Source organism: Morone saxatilis, unplaced genomic scaffold (assembly GCF_004916995.1).
Source record: "Morone saxatilis isolate NCDOM2014 unplaced genomic scaffold, NCSU_SB_2.0 Contig21, whole genome shotgun sequence".
NCBI classification, from domain to species: domain Eukaryota; kingdom Metazoa; phylum Chordata; class Actinopteri; family Moronidae; genus Morone; species Morone saxatilis.
In genome coordinates, this window is record NW_023339774.1 from 4162592 (window position 1) to 4184084 (window position 21493).

General features: G+C 40.5%; 3 protein-coding genes across 3 annotated transcripts in view; 1 reads left to right on the forward strand and 2 right to left on the reverse strand.

Annotated features, from left to right (window-relative positions):
* LOC118333114 (MAM domain-containing protein 2-like) overlaps positions 1 to 10016 on the forward strand; it is an 18523-nt gene extending 8507 nt beyond the window's left edge. The window contains exons 4-15 of the mRNA XM_035668642.1: positions 264 to 348; positions 517 to 654; positions 1667 to 1938; positions 3491 to 3584; positions 4434 to 4580; positions 5761 to 5880; positions 5988 to 6133; positions 7600 to 7696; positions 8410 to 8571; positions 8724 to 8977; positions 9490 to 9574; positions 9691 to 10016. Of these exons, the coding sequence (XP_035524535.1) occupies positions 264 to 348; positions 517 to 654; positions 1667 to 1938; positions 3491 to 3584; positions 4434 to 4580; positions 5761 to 5880; positions 5988 to 6133; positions 7600 to 7696; positions 8410 to 8571; positions 8724 to 8977; positions 9490 to 9574; positions 9691 to 9737 (1647 nt within the window). The 3' untranslated portion in view covers positions 9738 to 10016. The remainder of the gene's footprint in view (positions 1 to 263; positions 349 to 516; positions 655 to 1666; positions 1939 to 3490; positions 3585 to 4433; positions 4581 to 5760; positions 5881 to 5987; positions 6134 to 7599; positions 7697 to 8409; positions 8572 to 8723; positions 8978 to 9489; positions 9575 to 9690) is intronic.
* An 857-nt stretch (positions 10017 to 10873) lies between these two features.
* On the reverse strand, positions 10874 to 17942 carry slc30a5 (solute carrier family 30 member 5). Its single transcript, XM_035668509.1, has 16 exons — positions 17442 to 17942; positions 16757 to 16879; positions 16578 to 16644; positions 16359 to 16444; positions 16096 to 16183; positions 15511 to 15598; positions 15309 to 15385; positions 15024 to 15194; positions 14490 to 14778; positions 13857 to 14065; positions 13352 to 13509; positions 13115 to 13244; positions 12392 to 12653; positions 12077 to 12303; positions 11305 to 11433; positions 10874 to 11153 (listed from the first exon to the last, which is right to left on the reverse strand). The coding sequence occupies exons 1-16, from the start codon at positions 17510 to 17512 to the stop codon at positions 10983 to 10985; spliced, it is 2346 nt and encodes a 781-aa protein (XP_035524402.1). The 5' UTR covers positions 17513 to 17942; the 3' UTR covers positions 10874 to 10982.
* A 565-nt stretch (positions 17943 to 18507) lies between these two features.
* Positions 18508 to 21493, reverse strand: part of LOC118332609 (annexin A1-like) — a 7571-nt gene continuing 4585 nt past the window's right edge. The window contains exons 9-12 of the mRNA XM_035667981.1: positions 21133 to 21228; positions 19755 to 19813; positions 19172 to 19294; positions 18508 to 19053 (exon numbers count right to left, since the gene is read on the reverse strand). Coding sequence (XP_035523874.1) covers positions 18997 to 19053; positions 19172 to 19294; positions 19755 to 19813; positions 21133 to 21228 — 335 coding nt within the window. The 3' untranslated portion in view covers positions 18508 to 18996. The remainder of the gene's footprint in view (positions 19054 to 19171; positions 19295 to 19754; positions 19814 to 21132; positions 21229 to 21493) is intronic.

Below are 21493 nucleotides of genomic sequence, written 5' to 3' on the forward strand. Positions count from 1 at the left end.
CACACAAACACACACACACACATACACACATGACCTCATGCTTTAACAAGTGTGTTTCTTCTCCGTCTTCCTATGTGCTCTGTAAGTAATTTGAAAGTAAACCTGCTGCTCACCAGAGCTTTGAATGTAATTTAGATTTCTCTGGGTTTAATGCGTGCACTCTCTCCGACCTTCCATACGTCGGCTCACCTCCTATGATATCATTCTTGTGTCACTCCATATCACTGGTTGCAGGGTATCACTGAACATGTGTTGTTGATTAGATTGTCATCGAAGGTAAACCTGGACAGAGCGCTGGGAACAGCGTGGCCATCTTTGAGATCCACATAAGCCCCGGATACTGCCTGGGTCAGTTACTTCACACACCGCACACATCTTTCTTTAAACAAAAAGAAAAACATTATTCACACACATACGTTCCTTATACTGACACACAGACACACACGAACATATTTGGTACATTATCAAGTTAAAAGCTTTCTGCCTGTTGCTGATTTCTCGTTTTTCTGTGTGCAGAGTGTGATTTTGAGGAGTCTCACCTGTGTGGATATACTAACCAGTGGAACGCCAATGTAAACTGGTATGTTGGAGGAGGCGGGGTCCAGCTCCTCAATAACAACATACTAAATGACCACACCTACAACAACAAGACAGGTGAGTGAGATTTACATGATATTCATACAAAGGTACTGGACAGATTTGGATGAAATGAGCAGGTGAATGGTATTTAAAGAAATTCTATTATTTAATAATTTTTCTACACTTTTATATTTTGTATAGTTTTGGCCATAATTTATATTAGTTATAATACAGATACAAACAGTTACACCCCACCTTAAAATATAAATCTCTATATTTTTCATTTTGTCAACAAATCCTATTAAAAGACCAGTCCATAAGAAGACCAAAAGAACAGCTGGGCACAGCTGTTTTTGGCAAACATCACTCCAACAGGACATTTGTTGGGGACTATTTTCAGTGGTGGATTAATACAAATTTGGTGTTCTAGTGTTTACTGCAGCAGGACAGTATATGTGGGACTGAATCAAAATAAACTACAGTGTGTGTGTTCATGGTTATGAAAGAAAATGTCACCCAGTGCAACAGTGTGGCTCACTGATGTGTTTTTCATAGAAGAAGAGGATATATCAGGCTTTGGGCAAAAAACACAATACTTAGTAGGATCAATGCATTATTGGTTTTGGTCCTGTAATGGAATTTTTTGACAAAAAAAAACCATATAGAATAACATCAGCCTTTAATGTGTTGAGGATGTGGCACCCCTGTCATATAACTGTTAGTGGCACCTAATAAGAGGTAAAAAACTGCCCTGATAGAAGCAAATAAAACTCACAGAGGAAAAATTCCACTATAATGACCTGTGTTTCCTTCATCCACCTACAAAAATCTATGAACATCTCTTTTGTCTTGGACACATTCAGTTGAAGAAAAGGCTGATCAAGTGTTGTTTAAACAATATTTAAGAATGATATTTCAATGTTGTTAAAACATGTATGTAACCATATTTTGCTCAATTTTAATGATCTGTAAATCACCATACCAATGCTTAATGTGTGTGAGTAAATTCTGAAACTCTCATGTCTCAAGTCAAAGTCACTGGGACACTGCATTTCACAACCTGACTCATATTTAAACTCCCGCTCAGGCCACTTGATGTACGTGGACTCTGTCTACGCCAAGACTTTTAAAGAAGTGGCCAAGCTGGTGTCACCCATGACGACGGTTCCGATGTCCGGCTGCCTGAGTTTTCAGTACCAGCGAAGTGAGGAGAGAGGAAACCTGTTCTCAGTCTTCACCAGGGACCCGCTGGGTCAGTACCAGGAACTGTGGAGGGCTGGGACAGAAAACCAGAGCGACTGGACGCTTGGAGAATGGATACCTGTGCAGGTGGACATGAAAGCACCATACTCTGTGCAGGTCAGTATGAACATGTCATTGTTAAGCTGTATGTGACTTTTACTAAACAGATATACCCCAAATGCAAAAATGGAAATAAAAGTGCAGTAGAAGAGCGAATCAATCAAAGGCACATGAGAACAGCAGGTTTCTTTTATTTTGATTTTTAAGTGGCTGGGGTTGGGGCACATTTGAGATAATTCAGTAGTTGGTTCCATATGTGTGCAGCATAGTAGCTAAAAGCAGTTTAACACTGTTTTGTTCTGCTGGGTTTATATTCTTCGAGGAGATCGTTAAGTATTTATTTCAGGATTATTAGCAGCAGCTCTTTAAAATCTAGTTTTATAAATAACTGGTAGCCAGAATAAAGATTTAAGAAGAGGAGAAATGTGCTCAGTTCTCTTGGTTCTCGTTAGAACTCTGGCCACAGTGCTCTGAATGAGCTGGGGTTGTCTGAATGTCTTTTCAAGAGACAATAGTCCACCCTGCTGGAAATTAAGGCATGAATGAGTTTGTCTTAATCTTGTCTCGACACAAGACATCTAATTCTTGATTTCTAACTTGGATTTTTGTCTTTATAACTCTGGAATCAAGCTCAGCAATAACTTTAATTCTTTCCTCCTGGTTGACAATGATCTCCATCTTGTCTTTATGTAATTGAAGGAAATGTTATGATTGACGTTGATAGAGTGAATCTAAGGGACCATAGACACTTGGTGGAAGAGGTAAATAAATCTCAGTGTCATCTGTAAAACTGTGATTAAAGGGAGATTATGTAACTTTTGAAGGAAGAAATAACACAGTCTTTGTCTTACAAATGAAAAGTTGAATTAATAAGAAATAAAATGCATGCTTGCTCAGTCCAATACACTCAGGGGTTTTGCTGCTACAGCCTCACTTGGTCTGGTATGACCAGCAGTCAATGGTGGCTAATGTTAACAGATTTAACATAATAAATTAACTTTACCAACTCTTCTGTACTTGTGCTACTGTTACTCTACATTTTAGCTCTTTTAGATCACCTACTGTTGACATCTTTAAAGCAGCTGACTCAAGAGAACCTTGGGAAATTTAGGGAAATTCAATGTGCCATTATCCTAATTGTGTAAAAATTATAGTCCTGCTTTAACTTTTTACCAGCATTGTGTTTTACTCCTAAAAGATTATTATTATTATTGATGAATTAACTTATATACCTACTCTATATCCATATACTGCTGATAAGTTTAAACTGTAGAAAATAATCATATTTAATGACCTTATAATACTTCACATGTAAAGCTTCTGCGAAGTAACCACTAACTACAGACATCACAGTAAAATGAATTTACTCTTGAAATATAACAATGGAGTGAAAGTTAAAAAATCATTCAGTTTTTTTCTGCCTTTGAACCTACAGTACTTAGTTCAGCTTCTGTAAAATGAATAAAGAATTGTTAGTGCTAGTACCTCAAAACTGTACTTAAGTTGTGCATACATTTACTTCTGTGTGAGGGTATGCAGTTGCGTGCACATAATTGCATGCAGCTTTGCTTATGAGGGTCTGTTTCCATGTGTCTGTCTGCCTCGCCAGGTGGTCTTTGAAGTGTCCTTTAACAGTCCCAGAGGCGGACGCGTTGCAGTTGATGACATTTCCTTTTCTCCAGAGTTCTGCAGTACAGACACTGGTGAGCTGCAGCCTGTTAATTCATAACAGGCTCATTTTAATGTCACCATTATAAAAGTCCTATTTATGATACGATTCTTTCTGGGTGAACATCCTAAACATCAGCAGCCTGTTGCACAAGCTGTGTGTAAGTTCAACTGTAGCCTAGTTATAATATAAATTATTACTAAGTTGTGATTTATGCAATACTAAAAATAAAAGTGGTTGCACCACAGAGATAAGACACAGCCTAACTCTAAGTAACAACTAAATAGTTACACATGCCCCTGAGGTGGTGTAAATCATAAAATCCCAAAAATAAAATTTATGGATATGATATTGAAATATCGATCTAGTTTACTATAATGTGCTATGAAGTGGCTAATGCCAGCCAGCAAGCACCATTACCATGAGGAACAATATCTTTGATCACTGATTGGCCACTTGCCTAAATTATGCCGAAAGTGATTGTGGTGCAATCACTTTAAGGAACTGATTAAGATACAAACTAACTAGTAGATACTAAGTGTCTAGTGTCGACTTTACACCATAACTTAAGGTAGAACATACTAATAGCTTAAAGCTCTATTAGCAGCCCAGAGAACCTGCAATAGCCATGAGATTTTTAAGTTTGTCCTAAGGGTTTGGACCATGGGGTCAACCAAAAGGTTACATCCTAAGCATGAACATGCTCCCTAAACTGTATAGCCATGTAGCTTTTAGATTTTTCTTTAGATTTCCTCTGTACAGTTGAAATATTGACCTGACTGTGGCGCTAGAGGAAAAGTCAGGAGAGTCCTGAAAATGTATCACTATTACTAAAACCAGACACACAAAAATGTCATGTGGATTCCATACATTTGTTCCACAGAGCCGACCTTTGACCCTTCCATCGCCAACTGTGACTTTGAGTCAGGTCTGTGCCGCTACAGCGAGGACAAGCTGACGGGGTCATCGTGGAGGAGAGTATCTGTGAAGCCCAACATATTTAGGAACGGAGACCACACCACAGGGGCAGGTGGGATAAAACAACTAATATATAATATTTAAAGCTGCATTGCAAGGGCAACTCCACCAATATTACATATCAAAGTCTGTTGGGAGCTGGAAGTAGGCTACTGCATATGTGAAGAAAGTTGAAGAAAAGCGTTGTGGCTCTAGAGGGTGCTGTTTGAAGTCTGATAAATGTCCTCAAGTGAGTTCTGTAAGCTCGAAGATTAGCTTTTACTTGCATAAAACACCAAAATCTGTACAGTTGAATGAATCGAGTCGAGTTGCATTGTGGGTAAGGCAGGTGTCAGGTTTTGACAGTGAGACAACAATATCACTGGTTCTGCTTCACTGATTTTAATAAATTTTTTAAAAACTTTCCATTGTAATTATTGTATAGGAGTTTTATTTATTATTTATTTATTTCTGATTATCGTTGGGTCAAATGACTGTGGGGGACAGTTGTAGTGCCAAAATCATGGAAATAATGTGATGAATATACAGCTCTATTGAGCATTTTAGCCTCTTTTAGCTTATTGTTTTGGTTGTACAGCACATTTACTCTCTGGTTCAGTAGGAAGACTCGAGTCACAAATTTGATGAGTTTAGAATCAACCTAACAAAATCAAAAGCCATGCAACTTCACTCGAACTCGTGACTTTCCTTGGTCTTGAGTTTTGACTTGAAAATACTTGGCAGCTTCCCCCAAGGCCAAAGAGTGACATTGTATGTCATTTAAAAAGTGTTCCATGACTACAAACTGCAGTCATGGCTACTGTCGGACAAATATTTTTGGTGGTAGCAGCAAACAGAGCTGAATATTCAGGTGGGCACAAACACAACTCCAAATGGATGATAATGTTACTGCATATCTTCTGGGTGTGTAATTTTTTTCCTAACACATTAGCCATTACAATTTAACAAGCCAAAACAAGTGATTTTGTCATGGCTGTGTATCTGTCAGCTTGTTTAGATTTTTTTCTGACCCCTTGTTGCCCAAAATCAGTTCGCGCAGCTTTAAAAACAGTAAAACCTTTAGATGAGGATGCAGTACTGGAGAACAACGCAGGATTTGAGACAGAAAAAGGTTGAAAACTGTTCAAATCAAGATCAATGCCAGGTGCGAGTGGTGATGGGAGCATCATGGAAAACAGATTCAGAGGAAGAGAGAGTTTTGCGAGGAAATAAATGCTGTCTTCTCCTTCCAGGATCTTTCCTGTTGACTCACTCCCGGCTGGGCCCACGCTACAATTACTTCAGCTACCTGAATGGACCATATCTGCCTGGGAACATGAAGTACTGCCTGAGATTTTTCTTTTCTATGAGGGGTGAGTGGCATCCACACACTCTCTGGATTTGTTGTGTTGTTTGCGAGAATCCTGTGCTGTGATTTATTTGACTGACTCACCAACCCGAAATAACTCAACAACTGCAGGTTTCAACCAGACGGACCGGGCTCTGGCAGTGTATCTGGAGAATAGGCAGAATCTGAACCGGGAGAAGATCTGGACTCAGGGGGAGAAGTCCAGAGGAATTTGGATTGCAACAGACGTCACCTTCCAAACGACAGAGCATGCCAGGGTTAGAAGAAAGAAACAAAGTGGAAAGAAAGAAAGCAGAAAGGAGGGGATGACAGAACAAAGGAATAAACAAACAAATTAACGACTGAATTAATAAAGGAAGAAAGAAAGAAAGAAAGAGAAAAAGAAAGAAAGGGAAACAAAAATCCATGAATACATGCAGGATGAAAGGAAGGAGGAGGGAGGAGGGGGAGGAATAAAGACAAATGAATCACTAAAGGAAGGAAGGAAATGACAAAAAAAAATTATGAAAGAGTAAAAAAATACAGACAGAAGAAAGGAAGCAAGAAATGAATAAATGATCAAGAAAGAAAGGGAGGGAAGCAAGAAATTTGCAAATCAAGGAACAAATAAATGCAATAATACTGGAACGAAGAAGATGGTAAAGATTAAAGCTGCAGTACGTAACTTAAAAAACTTAAGTTACATTTGCTGAACCGTTCACTATATCCTTACAATAGTACATGAGCCACATAATCTTTGAAAAACATCTGGTTTGTCTGGCTCCTCCTAGTGCTCCTAATGGTATTTGCTACTAAACTACTGCTACTGCTAGAAAAGCAAATGAATGATGAAGGCGCTCTGTGATGATTGTGCTGAGCTTAATGCTAACATCAGTGTGATAACGTGCTCACAGTTACAGTGCTAACATACTGATGTATATCATGTATAATGTTCACCATGTTAGTTGAGCGTGCTAGCATTTTCACAACATAGCTAACATAGTATAAACCAAGTATTGGACTAATTGAAATTTTCATCACCAAAGTTATTACAATTTGTCCCAGTAAAACCAAAAACATAAACCTGCTGGTGGCGCTGGAGAAAAAGTCCGGGAGGGCATATTTCAGTCTGGATCAAAGTGGTCAATGGACCAACTGTTACTATTGCTACACCACTGGCCTGGCCAATAAAAAGGGAAACAACTATTTCCAAATACATTTTTAAGGAACCACTTAAGGAACAAACACTAAAAACTCAAATAAACAAAGAGATTAATGGAAAAAACCCAAACGAAGGAAAGAAGGCAGGACAGAAAAACAGGATGACATAATGAGTAAAGAAACGAATCATCAGTAGTTTAATAGAAAGCTTTACTTTCTGTTCTGATATGTGGTTTCTTTTATTTACTCAGCTGTTAGAGGACACAGTATCATCATCATGTGCTCTGTGTGATGAGTATTAATGCATCTGGGTGCCAAAGGGCTCAAAGGCTTTCCCAACACTCGCCTTTTGTTCCTCACTTGACATTTGCCGTTTTAAAACCCTCACCATTTGATTGATGATTTCCTTTCTTCCTCACGTGGGATTTCAGAATCTCACACAAACATCAGAGCAGAAAGTGAGCAACAGCTACAGCAAAGTCCTTGTTTTTTATTCGAGTCAGGGCTGATTTGTAAATGATTAATGGCTGTAGTGTGCGGGATGGTGAAGCTGATGCCCACTGTTCTCACCTTTGCTCTTCAGGTGATTTTCATCAGCACCTGCAATGGCTTCTGGGACTGTGGCTCTGTGGCTTTGGATGACATCAGCTTGAGCCTCGGAGACTGTGAACTGACAGCAGGTAAAAACTGTACAACAGTATGTACCCACATGTTGCAGCCAGATTGTAGCTCTAACTAAATCCAGTCTGGGAATTAAGGCTGGATTGTTAACTGGGCAACTGCCCCGGGGTCCCATGACTGGCACAGGCCCCAAAGGTTTGAGGTAAATCCCACTGCATGTATCTACTACTGATTAATCCCTGATTTCTAAGGAAAAATAGTATCAACTACAGACAATTTTGACTTATTTTTGAATTTTGAATTTTGAATATTTTTATACTGTATAAATCAGACCAGCAGGTGGGGGGTTAGTAGGGGCCCAAACATACAGGGTCCTCCCTTAAAAAGGAAAATCTACAAAAAAAAGTCTCCTATCTCCTCTTTGTAAACCTTTTTACTCCATATTTGCTTGTTTGGGGCCATTAGGTCAGCCATGGGTTTCAGAGATGCTGTAAAGCACTATTTGTAGAGAAAGGAAGACAAACTCATGTGACATTTGCCCAGCTAAACTCCACACTTAGATAATTGCTTACTGGCAAAGTGCCTACAATACCTGAGATTCATTATGAAAATAGACATTTAATGTTCAAAATTAAAGGACCAGTGTGTAGGAATTCATTGTATCAAATTCAATTTAAAGTCCAGAGAGATGCAGCTGAAAATGGTTTGCTGATAGTTGTGTTTGAGCATTGAGGGTTACCAACAGAAAGCCTTATTCATTTTCCTGTTGTAGGGTCGTTGTCGTCATTGTCTCTCCCGGGACACTGTGACTTTGAAGCCGGCCTGTGCGGTTACACTCAGGACAAGCAACAAGACGATGCTGACTGGGAGTGGAGGAGAGGACCCACCCCGACCTCGTACACGGGGCCTAGAGGAGACCACACCACGGGACTCGGTGAGGGCCTCCACAATAACCTGCTTACATGTCTCAATGCAGACAGTACACAGGCATGCTCAAAAAGAGATCAAAAAGGTTCAAGTGTTTATTCTATAGGACAAAAATACACACTCTTCTGGTACTGCTCACACAGCATGATTGATTGACAGGATACTACCTGCACATGGAAGCGTCGCCCATGCTGCCCGGTCAGAGAGTCCGACTGCTGTCCCGCGCTCTGAGGGGCTCCAGGGGGCCTCAGTGTCTGCGCTTCTTCTACCACATGTACGGCTCAGGCACGGGCCAGCTCAGCGTTCACCTTGGCAAGGACGGAGAGGACGTGTTGCTGTGGCAACAAAGTGGCGAGCAGAGCATCGCCTGGCTGCGGGCCACAGTGGAGTACCAGTGTGACAGCCAGCATCAGGCAAGACTGCAAGAAAATGTCTCCTGACTGTTTTATATTAAAAGCCTGAGTGATGGATGTGGGCGACTATGGCAGAAAGCGCGAATCATTGGCAACTAGCTTTTTTTTAAGGAATAAACTGCAATTAGAGTGATTATTTCTCACTACAGATTAGTATATTTTTTGGGGGGGTATTTCCATCTTATGCAACATTATACTTCTGCTCCACAACGTTTCAGATGGAAATATTGTACTTTATAATAATATTTTACATTAAGAAAACATGTGATAAGACTATAAAATACACTTCATTATTAAAGATTAAAGCAGTGGTTCTCAACCTTTTTAGCTTGTGACACAATTTTAAAAAATGTGTGTCTTGTTGGAGCCACTTTTGGCCCCAACAGTTAAAATGATCCAATATTCACCCAAAAAGATTGGAGAAAAGTGATGCTAGTAAGCTAACAACCTAATGATGTCATATATAATAATACAAATCTTCTTATTATGGTCTCTCTCTGTCTCTGTTTCAGATTGTGTTTGAAGCGATCAGGGGTTCATCAGTGATGAGTGACATCGCCATTGATGACATTGCCTTGGAAGGCGGTCCTTGCCCAGGTAAACAATCTATTTAGTTATATATACAGCTAAAGTTTAACATCCGATAATGCACATGGGAATTACCTGAATGTCTGTAATAGCAGCTTTCTGACTCCTCTCTGACCCCCCTGCAGAAATGAAGATCAAGGCCACCGCGGGAACCTCCAACGAGATCGAGTAGGAGGCGAGAGGAGAGCAGCTGTGTAGGATGCATGAACCCCTCCTTATTTTGCACATTACTCCTGACTCCTACATGTCAATCTGAACATGTAGGGATGTGGGTAAAAAGAAACTTCTCACGTAGTTCTGTTTTCATGGAGCAACACATATCAGTTGTGTCATAGTCAGCATTTTCTCTGCACTGTAGCCACAGAGAGTGTGTTACACTGTGTTTTTCTTCACATTTATATGCATTAGATTAATGCTCATTGCTCAAATAAAGCGAGATTACTCAACAGTATTTCTTCCTTTCATTGGTAACTGCTGAATCCAGTGCTTTACTGTCACCTAGAGGGAATATAGCTTAGCATGATCTTAGCAGGAAGGATGTCATCATTTTGGTATCATAACTCATAACAGTGAAAGAGAACATATAATAACAATGAAAACTCACCACTAAGCTGCAGTTATTGTATGCAGGTGTTTTTAAGCCTACATGGAGGAATGATGCAACTACAATCCCCATGTGTTTTGGCTGTGCCTGAAAAAGAAAATGGATTTCTTCTCAACCATTACACAAGCAGTCAGGCATTGATGGAGTAAAATAAATATGGTAGATGATATATTTGCTTTTTAAACAAAAAGGTTTTTGTAAAAAGAAAAGAATATTATCTTGTGTACATGTTTTTGTGACAATTTTGACTAACTGAAATATTGACTCTATGGGACATTTTACAGTTGTTAAATAAACATGTCAGTGCTCTCTGGTGGATAAACAATGTAATGGAGACACTTCACACTTAAATATAGGATAGCTTTGCCAATCCTTGTTACCTTTTGAGCAACTTATACACTGTGTGTTACAGACTGGTGTCGAGGTCAACACAACTCAGAAATTAAAGATGATGACAGGGTCCTAGAAGGTCAAGTAGAATACCGGAATAGCCAATGTGGAACACAATAAATGATTTAAAGGAGAAAGTTGTCAAACAGTAAATGAAAAGTATCAGAAACAAAGGTTTCCTCAGCCCCTACTCACATGTGGGGAGTATGATTAAACTGAATGACAAATGCAAATATTAGTCAGTTAAATACTGTATGGTTAGAGCGAGTTCAGAGTGCTTATTCTGCACCCAAACAAAATGCAGCTGACAGAGATAAAACCAATATATTCAGATTTATTAGAACCACATACATACATATACTGTACATTTCAATGAAAAAGAGATTGAGTCTGTAAAGTTTCATTTGGTCCCACAGATGGTTGTTACATGATACACGTCCCGTCTTTCAGGTATTTCATAGTCTCCATCTGCTGGGTCATTGCCAGAACTTCCTGAAACCCGGTGCTGAGTCCAGACATGTGCTGGAAGTACGCCTCCTTCTCCACCTGGACCGACAGGTTGTTCACACCAGCGTCTTTCAAAATGGCTGTCACCTAGGAATCAGGGGAACCAGAGTCACTGACCAGCCACTCAAAATGACTTGCCAATTCTAGGGACCATTAATATGTACAGCACAGATCATGGATCAAAGTAGCCCTCAGATATGGACTCTGCAGTCAAACATCAGTATGCCTCTTATTCTACCTGCTGTACGATCCTCTGCTCCACCACATCGGACATGATCTGGAGGTGGATGGTCCCTGCGATCATGTTGGCCGAATGCCTCCAGAAATGAGGGTCTCTGTACGACAGAACTCCTTCAATCTTCTCGATCTGAAATTACACTCAGGAGAATTAACATCAGGAAAACAATTCTTTAACTTTCTGATGATGGGGCGATAAAGTGGTTTACTGTTGCCACGGCAATGATCAAGATGTTCTTGAAGGAGTTACCTTGTCTTGATGGGAGTGCTTTGGAAGTGTCATTTTTTTCAAGAAAATGGGAAATTTACAGCAAATACAATAAGTTAATAATAAGTTCAAAAAGAAAATTATCATTTTATATACTGAACTACTGCAATAGAATAGAAAATGGTGAAATTTCCAAGGTCTGCACCAAAAACTAAAAACTTTTTGCCCCTTCATCCTGCAGCCTGACTTTCCACCAAATTTCATTAATCTGACATGTTTTTGAGATATCCAGCACCAAACAAACATTTCTTCTTGGCGGAGGTAAAAACCATCACATTTCATGATTTCAAATCAGTAGACAAGAACCAAACTTAACAAAATGTACACTGATTACCAGACTTCTTCACACAACAGTGAAAAAACTGCCATGTATCCTCTCAGCTCACCTCACAAAATTAAGAGAAACAAACGTCAAACGTCTGCATCCTCCCTGATTATAGACAGTTAGTTTGATGGACAAAAATCCCCATCTGCAGTAACACTGTCCTCCTGTGTGACTCCTCACCTTTTCCAGTGCGCTGTTTAGGTCCTTCTCGTTTTCTGGGGGAGCTCGTAGAAGAAGAACCTCGCAGGCGTCCTTCAGCAGAGGGATGACGCTGAGAAAAATAAGCGTGGCGATGAAAAGCGAGCAAATAGGGTCAGCGATCAACCAGCCGAACTGACGGATGAGGATGGTGGAGATGATCACGCCGACGCTGCCCAACGTGTCAGCGAGGACGTGGAGGAAAACACCTGGGAGAAAAACAAACATGAGGGTTTGAATCTGCTACAACTGTCATTCTACAAAGCTCTATTTTAGAGCATTAACGGAAACACAAACCTCTCATATTAGCGTTCATGCCTCCGCCCCCCGAGCCATGAGAGTGCCCGTGTCCGCCGTGCCCGTGTCCTCCGTGAGAGTGGCCGTGCCCTCCGTGAGAGTGGCCGTGTCCTCCGTGAGAGTGGCCGTGCCCTCCGTGGCTGTGCTCGCTGTGGGAGTGGCCGTGGTCATGTGAAGAGCAGCTTTTGCTGCCGTGGGAGTGAGCGTGACTGAACGCGCAGATACCCACCAGGTTGACCAGTAAACCTCCGACGGACACCGGCTGCAGAAGACAACTGTCAGATTCCGAGCTTCCAATCTTTTAAAATGTCAACTGTAAACAGATGGACTAGACTCGAACACAAACACTATACTTTTCCTGATACCTTGCTTTGCTGAGTCACAAAATAGCAGCTATATAATGTTTGCACTGCCAGTGTTTTGCCAGGTTTGATAAACAAATGACCACGTTCAACAAAACCTGTATGTTAGGGCAACATTTTTAAGTAAATATGGAATCTGATTATTATTCTCCATGTTCCTGTTTGGGTTTCTTTAATGAGGCTGACGTGTTAAATTGATGACAGATGATGCAGACCACTTATTTCTCAATGCAAAGCTTTTACATTGAAAATAATACTTAATATTAAAAGGCTCAGGACACACTAGATAAATGTTATTAAAGTACATCAAGTAGTTTCAGTCACAGGCCTTTACATCAAGCGGTAGATGCAGTTTACTCACAGTCAGCATGTCTGTGTTTATATTAGGAGGATCCAACACACGGGTGACTGACTCCATAAAGACAAAGAAAGCAATGACCATCAGGAACAGGCCGTTGATGAATCCAGAAAGTATTTCAACACGACCATAACTGCAAAAACAAGAGCCAGTATTTAAACACCCAGCTGAATTTTTGAATATCTTAAATTTTTCCTATATCGCCTACACAAAAGTATTTTCATAAGTTCTGGACTTTACCCGTAGGAGAAGATCCTGGTAGCTTTCCAGCGGGTCATCAGGGCAGCAAACAAGCCGAGGACTAAAGCTGAGCAGTCGAATAGCATGTGGAAGCCGTCGGAGATCAGTCCCAAGCTGTTGGTCCAAACACCATAAAACAGCTCCACAAAGGTGAAGGCCTGAAACATGCAGAGCAACAAACATTACATCAACTCACAAGAACAAGCATCTGAAGTCAAAGCGAACTCTACACACCGCTCTCAAGTCTGAAAACGTCTGAGTTATAAATATGTCCATATGTCTCAAAGCCGCCTCCACACACTCCCAGAAGGCTTTATTGTACTGAAATCTCATCATTTTTCCTGTTTGCGCTATTGTACCTCTATTTACAAAGCTCTTATTTTGAAATCTGACATTTTAATCCATAAATTGCCATGGCAAAACAATTATTTTTGTAGCACTGCCAATTTTTCACCCCCTTCCCTTCCCTCAGTGGTGAGCTTTCTCTCCCAGACATTGTACATACCAGGTTGAGACACAGGAAGTAGAAGATCTGTCTGGAGTCGTACTCCTCCAGGATCTGTTTCAGAGACTCTTTGATGAACCGCGGGAGGGACTGCGACGTGTGCTGCAGGGCGTCACCCATGAAGTTGTACAGAGGGGTCCCTTCGGGCGAGTAACCCACCAAGGTGCCCTTCTGACCTTTCTTTGACGGAGACGAGAGAATACTGGAGGCTGCAGAGAGAGAGAGAGAGAGAGATGGGGGAGGACATTTACAGTGTGCAGCTTCATATCCCATGAGCCTTTTGCATATCGTCAACCCTTAATGACAGCTTTATTTTCACTGTTAAATTTAAAATACTGCAAAAGTAGACAGATATTTGACTTAATAAACACCAGAAACTTGTTTTTCATAGAGAATGTTGAAATAAAGAGATACATAAACATAAAATAAACATCCATAAATGCTTTGTTGGTGCTAGGCAACACCTGCGTGCACCAAAATAGGAAATTACCTGCACAGTACTTTCTTGAGCTCAAGAAGAGGGATTATCTGAGGTAAGTTTTATATGATCAACAGCTGCACGATGATTATGATTTCAGCTCAGTTCTATCTTTAAAAAACACATTGCTGCTGACTCCCACAGCTGCTACTTACACATGATGAAGAATACGGCGCTGACTAGTACTCCTCCAGAGAGCACATGCTCCGTGCTGACCTGCTGGGGCGGCTTGCTCATGGAGCGCAGCTGGTCGGTCAGCGGGTGAGTCCAGAAGTTGGCCAGCAGCAGGGCGCTGAGGAAGAGGGCGATGGTGCCGTAGCGGGCGCATCTCGGCGTCTCCATCTTTGCGTTGCAGACGGCCTCGACGTAAAACTCCAGGATCATTACGGAGAAGATGATCATCCCGAACGGCAGGATGAGGGACGACCACGATTCTACTTTACTCTGGTGTTGAGAGGGAGGGAAAAAAAGAGAGTTCAAATAAATGGTCTAATCACATAGATGTCTTAGGCCTTCCTAACAGGGGAAAAATAGGATGACAAAAGACAACAATTCCTGTGACTTATATTTCATAACTTGAAACAGAACCTCTAGTTTGGCTATTTGGTGGGTAAATGTAAGTAACATAAGTTCTCCCTGGCTAATTTATATTCTCTCAGAAATAAAAAGAAACCACAAAAAAACTTTACTTCTGTGGTTGCTGAGAGCACAATGACCCAGGGCAGCAGCACCATGGCAGAAACCAGGTTGTCAAGGGCATAGAGGCGTTTTGCACCACCAATTTCCACTGACAGTTTCCTGGAGGCAGTGTGGAAGCCCACCTTCAGGCACAAGGAGGCCACCAGCAGCACAACACCACCCTGACGGAAAGACAGAGGGAGGACATTAAGTTAGGAAGCAAAACCAATACTTAACTATGCTTCTGTAGGAAGCACTAAACCTACAATTGAATGTGTGACACAGGCTTTGCTTACTTTGTGATCTGCAACCCCTAAAAATGCAATGGCAGTGTAGAGGAAATGAGTGAGCGCGCTGTCATGATGTCCCTCAGCTGGTTAGCAGATGAGTCAAGGCAAACACAACACAAACAGAGAAACGCGATAATGCGCAAACAGACTGCAGCAATAACAGTGAAAACTGATGCAACTGCTGCCCTTCAAAAGATGGAAAGGATACGGTGCTCTGCCATCTTTGCCATGAGATCGTCGTTGTCAAAGAGGAGGAGGCAGATCACAGCGATGATGAATAAAGCGGCACCTCTGGTCTGTGGACAGTCACGGACAAACAAAAGACAACGCAACGCTTATGACAGACTTCTGCCACAGGAATATATTCACCTGAGGCAGTACACACAGTCCAACATAGTTGTTTCAGTTCAAGCTGTGTTTGAGCTTATGTCAGTCACAAAATGCTCTCTGAAAATATGAATTCTGGTTAATTACAACTTCAGTCTTATTTTCAGTTTTTGCCACCATTTCTATTAGCTATGATCATGTTGTACTCACCAAAGTAATTGCTGAGATCTGAGTACAATGTTAGTATTACTAATAGGAATGATGGCTAAAACAATAAAAATAAGTTAATGTAATAAATAATGTTGTAGGAAACTACCAAAGATCCTTTAGAGGCACTGAAGCGTTTTGGTTGCGTTAAAGATCTGACCACTTATCAATACTTCAAGAATAATGGTTTAAATAGTTTATGGGACATTTCTTTTCATAAATACAAGTTTCTGATTTTAAATCATTTGTGTCCTCCTACCTTGGACGGCCCGCCTCCGGAGCTTGTGAACAGGACACCGAGGAGAGCAATGACCACCACGTCACTGTGCTCAAAAAGCAACAACGTCCTGTGAAAGACACGAGCCAAAATCTAATCACACCCTGAACTCAACAGAGTCTGCATGAACACACAGTTAAAACCACACAAATATGCTCACACACACACATATATATGTAATGAGTACTGTTGCATTTAACTGCTATGAAAAAACACACTAACACACATTTATGGTGACATTTTACCTCAGAGGCCCACAGAGTGTTAGACCGAAGAAGCCCAGGAGGGAGATGACACAGCTGAAAACAGCATGCTTTAGTAACTTTATCCACTGCAAAGAAAACAGATTTAAATAAAAACCAGATTAATCATCACCACAGGTAGACCCAAACACACACAACCACAGAGAAAAACTGGGCTGAGCTGGATCATACACACGTTAAAGAGGAGGACTTCCAACAAACCTGTCTTTTTGAGATGACTTTTCCAGAGGAGAAAGGCTTTTGAAAGAAAAGCAGAATAACAGCACTCCTGAGAAAGGAGAAGGATCAGCGTCAGCATGTTGTCACATCCATAAAACCAACAATACAAAGAAGTAACAATACACAACACCAAGCAAGTAACAAGCATACGGAGTACTTACCCTAACTTTAATATGAAGATAAACTGGACGATGTGAACAACTTTTAGGATGTCGTAAGATTCAAAGATCCCGAGAGCCTTGAGGACCTTCGTGACAACCAGTAAAACTATGTACCTAGTTAATCTGAAGAAGAGGGAGAACAAGGACAAAGAAAATGTGTGAGTACAGTCGGTGGATTTTTGATAATCCACTGATCTGCTGACATACAGATCACTAAAGCCTTTAATGTTTGTAGTGCGTATGAATCTTGTATCTTGTGTATTATTTATATCGATTATAGCACCAACTTTCGTTCCTGTGTACTCTGTATGTGGACATGGCAATAAACAACCTTGAACCGTGATCGTTAAAGTTATTTTTACAGCAGAAAGTTCAAACTTGTTCCAGCTTCTCAAATGTGAGGATTGGCTCATTTTCTCAGAGCTCAGACATTGGGTTATGTGATGGGAATTATTCACTATTTTTGACATTTACAGACTAAACAACTTATCAATATTTAGTATACTGAACACTGAGACACATGAAGCTCTAATTTAGTTTCAGCTGGTGATGTGGGCTTAAATCAACCAGCCTAAATGTGACATACAGCCTTAAACTACAGTGCTCTGTCTAAAGGGCAAGACAATACAAGCTATAGCTCAAACCAGCTGGATGGTTTAGTGGAGGTTTAAAAACAGACACATACCTAGAGTTGGGCACCTCCACCATGCCCAGTTTCCCCCCCGAGAGGACGTTGCTGCTGTATTTCTCCTCCATCTCCTCCACCGGTTCAAAGGTCCAGCTGCTCTGTTTACGTCCCCAGCTTCATTCACATACCTGTTCCCAAACCACAGCCCACTTACACAATGTGCCCAGGCTTCTGCTCACTCACATTCATGATTCCGTCTAAACTAAATGTGTTTCAATAAAGTTCACACAGAATAAAGCTGCAGGCAGCCGGCAGCCCTGTTAGCCTGTTAGCCTGCTGTTATGGCAGTTACAGTTTCCGGCAGCAGCACGTCCTCTGTGTACGCTGGACGTCAGGCAAACACATGTGGTCGCTTAATGGGCGAAAGACTTTGAACAGTTTCAGGTTGAGCTAAGCGCAATAACAGCTGGAGTCCGTGATGAAAGGATAAAACACCTAACTAAACAGCCGCCGCACTTCCGGACACGGTAAACAATCCACGTCACGTGCGTGTGATCGTCAGCGTTGCGCCTGCGCAGTTTGCACCAGAGCCAGACTAGCGGGTGATGACGAAGACGATGGTGGATGGTGGAAATAGTTATGTGCTTGTGTTTTACTCTCATTTAAATTGTTGGTGTTTCAGGTTTCAGGTATTGTTATCTGAGGTAAATGGGTAATGTTATTTTATGGAAGCACATTTTCACCAGACATGTTAGGAATTACAAAAGATTTGATCAAAGTGTCAAAATATTGACTTGCTATCTCATTTAGAATCTCATAAGTTTGTCTTAAATCAAAATGTCATAATTTGACTTACAAAGTCAACATTTAGACTTGATATTTCATAGTCATGACTAAATGTAGAAAGACTTGTGGCAGTGGTTCATTGTCAGAGACTCATGGGATATGTTGTTGCATTTATTTCCAATTAAAATAATTTCCTGGTGTCTTGCTCCACCTTTCTTCTCTTCCTAATCATTTACTTATTTTTCATTTGTTAGAATAAATCAATAAGTATGTAGAGAAATTTGCTCAACATACAAGTGGGCATAGCCTAAACAACACCAAACAACAGAAAGAAGCTTTATATGTTTTTATTTCTCACAGGAGGGTTTTTAAAAAAAGATTTTTCCCCAGTATTTGCAATCGATGAGTCGACCTCATCCCTCTGATGTTATGTGGAAACGGACATAAAGATTTGAATAACATTTTATACATACATTATGAATGAATATAACATTGATGAGCATTTTAAAACTTTAAGGAAAAATATCATACTCCACCTCCCCTTTTGTGTCTTTTAGATTAGTTTCTCATATATGTTATTAAACTTTTGACTACAATTTACTCCCAAAGGGGAAATGATTATTACTGACAACATACACAAGCTGTTATTACCACTAGCAGTGTGTTTTTGGCAGAAAGAGAGTATGATACAGTATGCTTATCTGATTGTTCGGGGGATAACATCAACTCAATAAAGACAGACTGGTCACGTTAGTCGTAATAATTTGGAGAAATGTAAGATTTCAGTGGCATCCTCAACTTCCAGTAAAGTTGTTACAACAGAATTTCAATGAGGTCCACACAGTCCAAGCAGGATGTCCCGATAATGTCCCTTAGTGTCTTTCTGTGAAACAGAGACAAAGACGTGGTCAGCTGAAATACTCTGATACAGTATTGTCATTTGTTTTTGTACTGAATGAGAGAAGTGAAAACTCAAACACTTCATCGGTATGTCATTTTACCACTATGTCCTCCTGTAGGTTGACATCATACATGGCCCTGTATTGCTCCAAGATCTTCTTCAGGTCGATCTCAGAGCGGCTCACCAGCACCCTGGTCAGTGTGTCCTCGCATGTGCCGTGGCCCTGTGAGAACAAAGCAGAGGCTCGATCACTGAACAGGTAGAGAGCATGAGTGTCTGCACATCTCCTCACTCAGAGTTACACACTGTGCTTAGTTAAGGGTTCTCATTCAATATTTGTATGTAAGCTATGTTCCATCACTACAGTCTACATCTGTGTATGGTTGGTTGCATAACCAATCCCTACAGTTATGCAGTGTTTTCCAAACACTGACAATATTTATGGTGGCCACAGCTACACAACAGGGATTTGTTTACAGGCTAGCCTGTCATTACTAATGTCAGTTTTCACATATTTGCATGTGAGCGCAGCTTATTATGGCAGACTTTTCAATTGATTTGCACTATTCAAACAACTTCCCAAGCAGGCACTGGAAAGAAAGACATAAATACAATAATTAAGAAATCCTTGACCATGTCACTCTAAGTAGGAAAAATAATGCAAGAGAGAGATTCATACAAACCTTCATTGCCAAATGGAGCTTCTCAGCGAAGAAAGCTGGTGTGTTCCAGGAACATTTCACTAAATGTCAAAAAGATACAAAAACATTATGAAAATATGCACCGTCCAGCTGCTGTGTCTGACAGCTCACAGTGTTTCTCTGTTTACTTGTCAGCAGTTATAGTTCATCTTGTGAAGTTTTGCATTCAGGCTAAAGTAGTTCAGAAGATGGCCTTGTGCCAAACCCTGGGTACTAGAATGAGCAGAAAGTATCATTGGGTTAGGGTCTATCCAGTGTTCATATCTGTTGGTTCATACATGTCTCTTCACTTGAGCTTGTTGAGCTGGAATTATTTTTTTAATTTGCGCATTTGAGTTTTTTAACACTCCCTTTGTTTATTCTGGTTCTTTATGGATGTCCTCCTTCCAGCGCCTGGATACCACATGTTGAATGACTTAACAACAAAACAGTTCATTTATGTTTGAGTTAAAGCCATTTGTTAAACAGTTAGCAGTGGTTCTTTAGCATGAAGTCCATCCATCTGAAAATAATTCCCATGACCTTTTATCTTGCTCCACCTACTGGACTTCATTTTTGGCTCATAATTTTTTAATTCGTTCTGTCCGACATTTGAACGATGAACAGCAGCCTGTAGCATTGTTGTGGAGCAACACGGTACCATTCAGTGCTTATCAGTGATAAAAATGAATGCGTTAAAGCCCATGAAAATAAAGTATTCCTGTATTTGGTTTGTAAGTTTGGAAAAAAAAACATCCATAGCTATTATTTGTTAAGAGATTAACACTAAAAAGCTCAACTGATGTGCTTCATCAGGACTGTGTGGGTGTGGTTTGATCACATTTGGTTGACAGTGGCCCGGCAACATTCTATAACTATATTTATACACAGACAGGTGATAAATTAAAGGAGAAATAAATGAGTGGAGAAACATGACAAATGCAGATGCTTCCATACAGGACACTAGGGGTCATTGAATGGTTTGATGAGAATGAAAATGATGTGAATCAGATGAACACCTCTGGAGAATGGTGATGGTTTCAGGAACTAGGAGGTTTGTATTGGTATTTAAATGTTCACCCATCTGTATCTCATATATTGCTAAAACCTGACTGGTGCACAGAGATGCATGATATCACCCTTTTCCAACTAAGCCATTTCTCTTCAAACAAGTGAGAAAAAAAGCACAGACAAAAACACAGATCAGACAGATACAAAATTACATACATAAATCTCTCAACAACTCTTCTAATTTTGGCACAAAAGGTTTCAACATGTTCATGAAGGAGAACATTTCCCACAATAAGAGACTGACTGAAATGTTTTTCAGGCCCTTTTAAATGAGTTCTGCATGTACTGCAAATAATAAAATTCTCCTTACCAATGTCAGAGAGACAGTCTTCAATGTCTCCCTTCAGCTTCATGTCCAGGGCTTTAGGTAATGTGATGTCACTGACGCACGCGTATTGCTGGAATGCTAGCAGGTGAACAGACAAACAGGTATTTATGGGTAAATGGGCTCCCTGTCAGACACAAAGCTGAGGACTCTCTAAAAAGTCAAGTTCCTGGAAGTTAAAATAACAGTATTCATACACGCTGCAACCCTTAGCACTCAATTCGGATTTATTGCTCAGATCCGATTGTCTTTGTTTGGCTGTTCACATTATTTGTTTAATGTGTCCCATATCAGATTCCAGTATGATCATGGTACTGAAGTGACCCGCATAAAATGCAGACCTATA

Coding starts and splice junctions, on each gene's coding strand:
- slc30a5 (XM_035668509.1), bottom strand. CDS start 17,512: ATGGAGGAGAAATACAGCAGCAACGTCCTCTCGGGGGGGAAACTGGGC. Junction 15,195..15,308: donor TAGGGGTTGCAGATCACAAA/GTAAGCAAAGCC, acceptor TCTTTCCGTCAG/GGTGGTGTTGTGCTGCTGGT. Junction 11,154..11,304: donor AGCAGAGGATCGTACAGCAG/GTAGAATAAGAG, acceptor CCTGATTCCTAG/GTGACAGCCATTTTGAAAGA.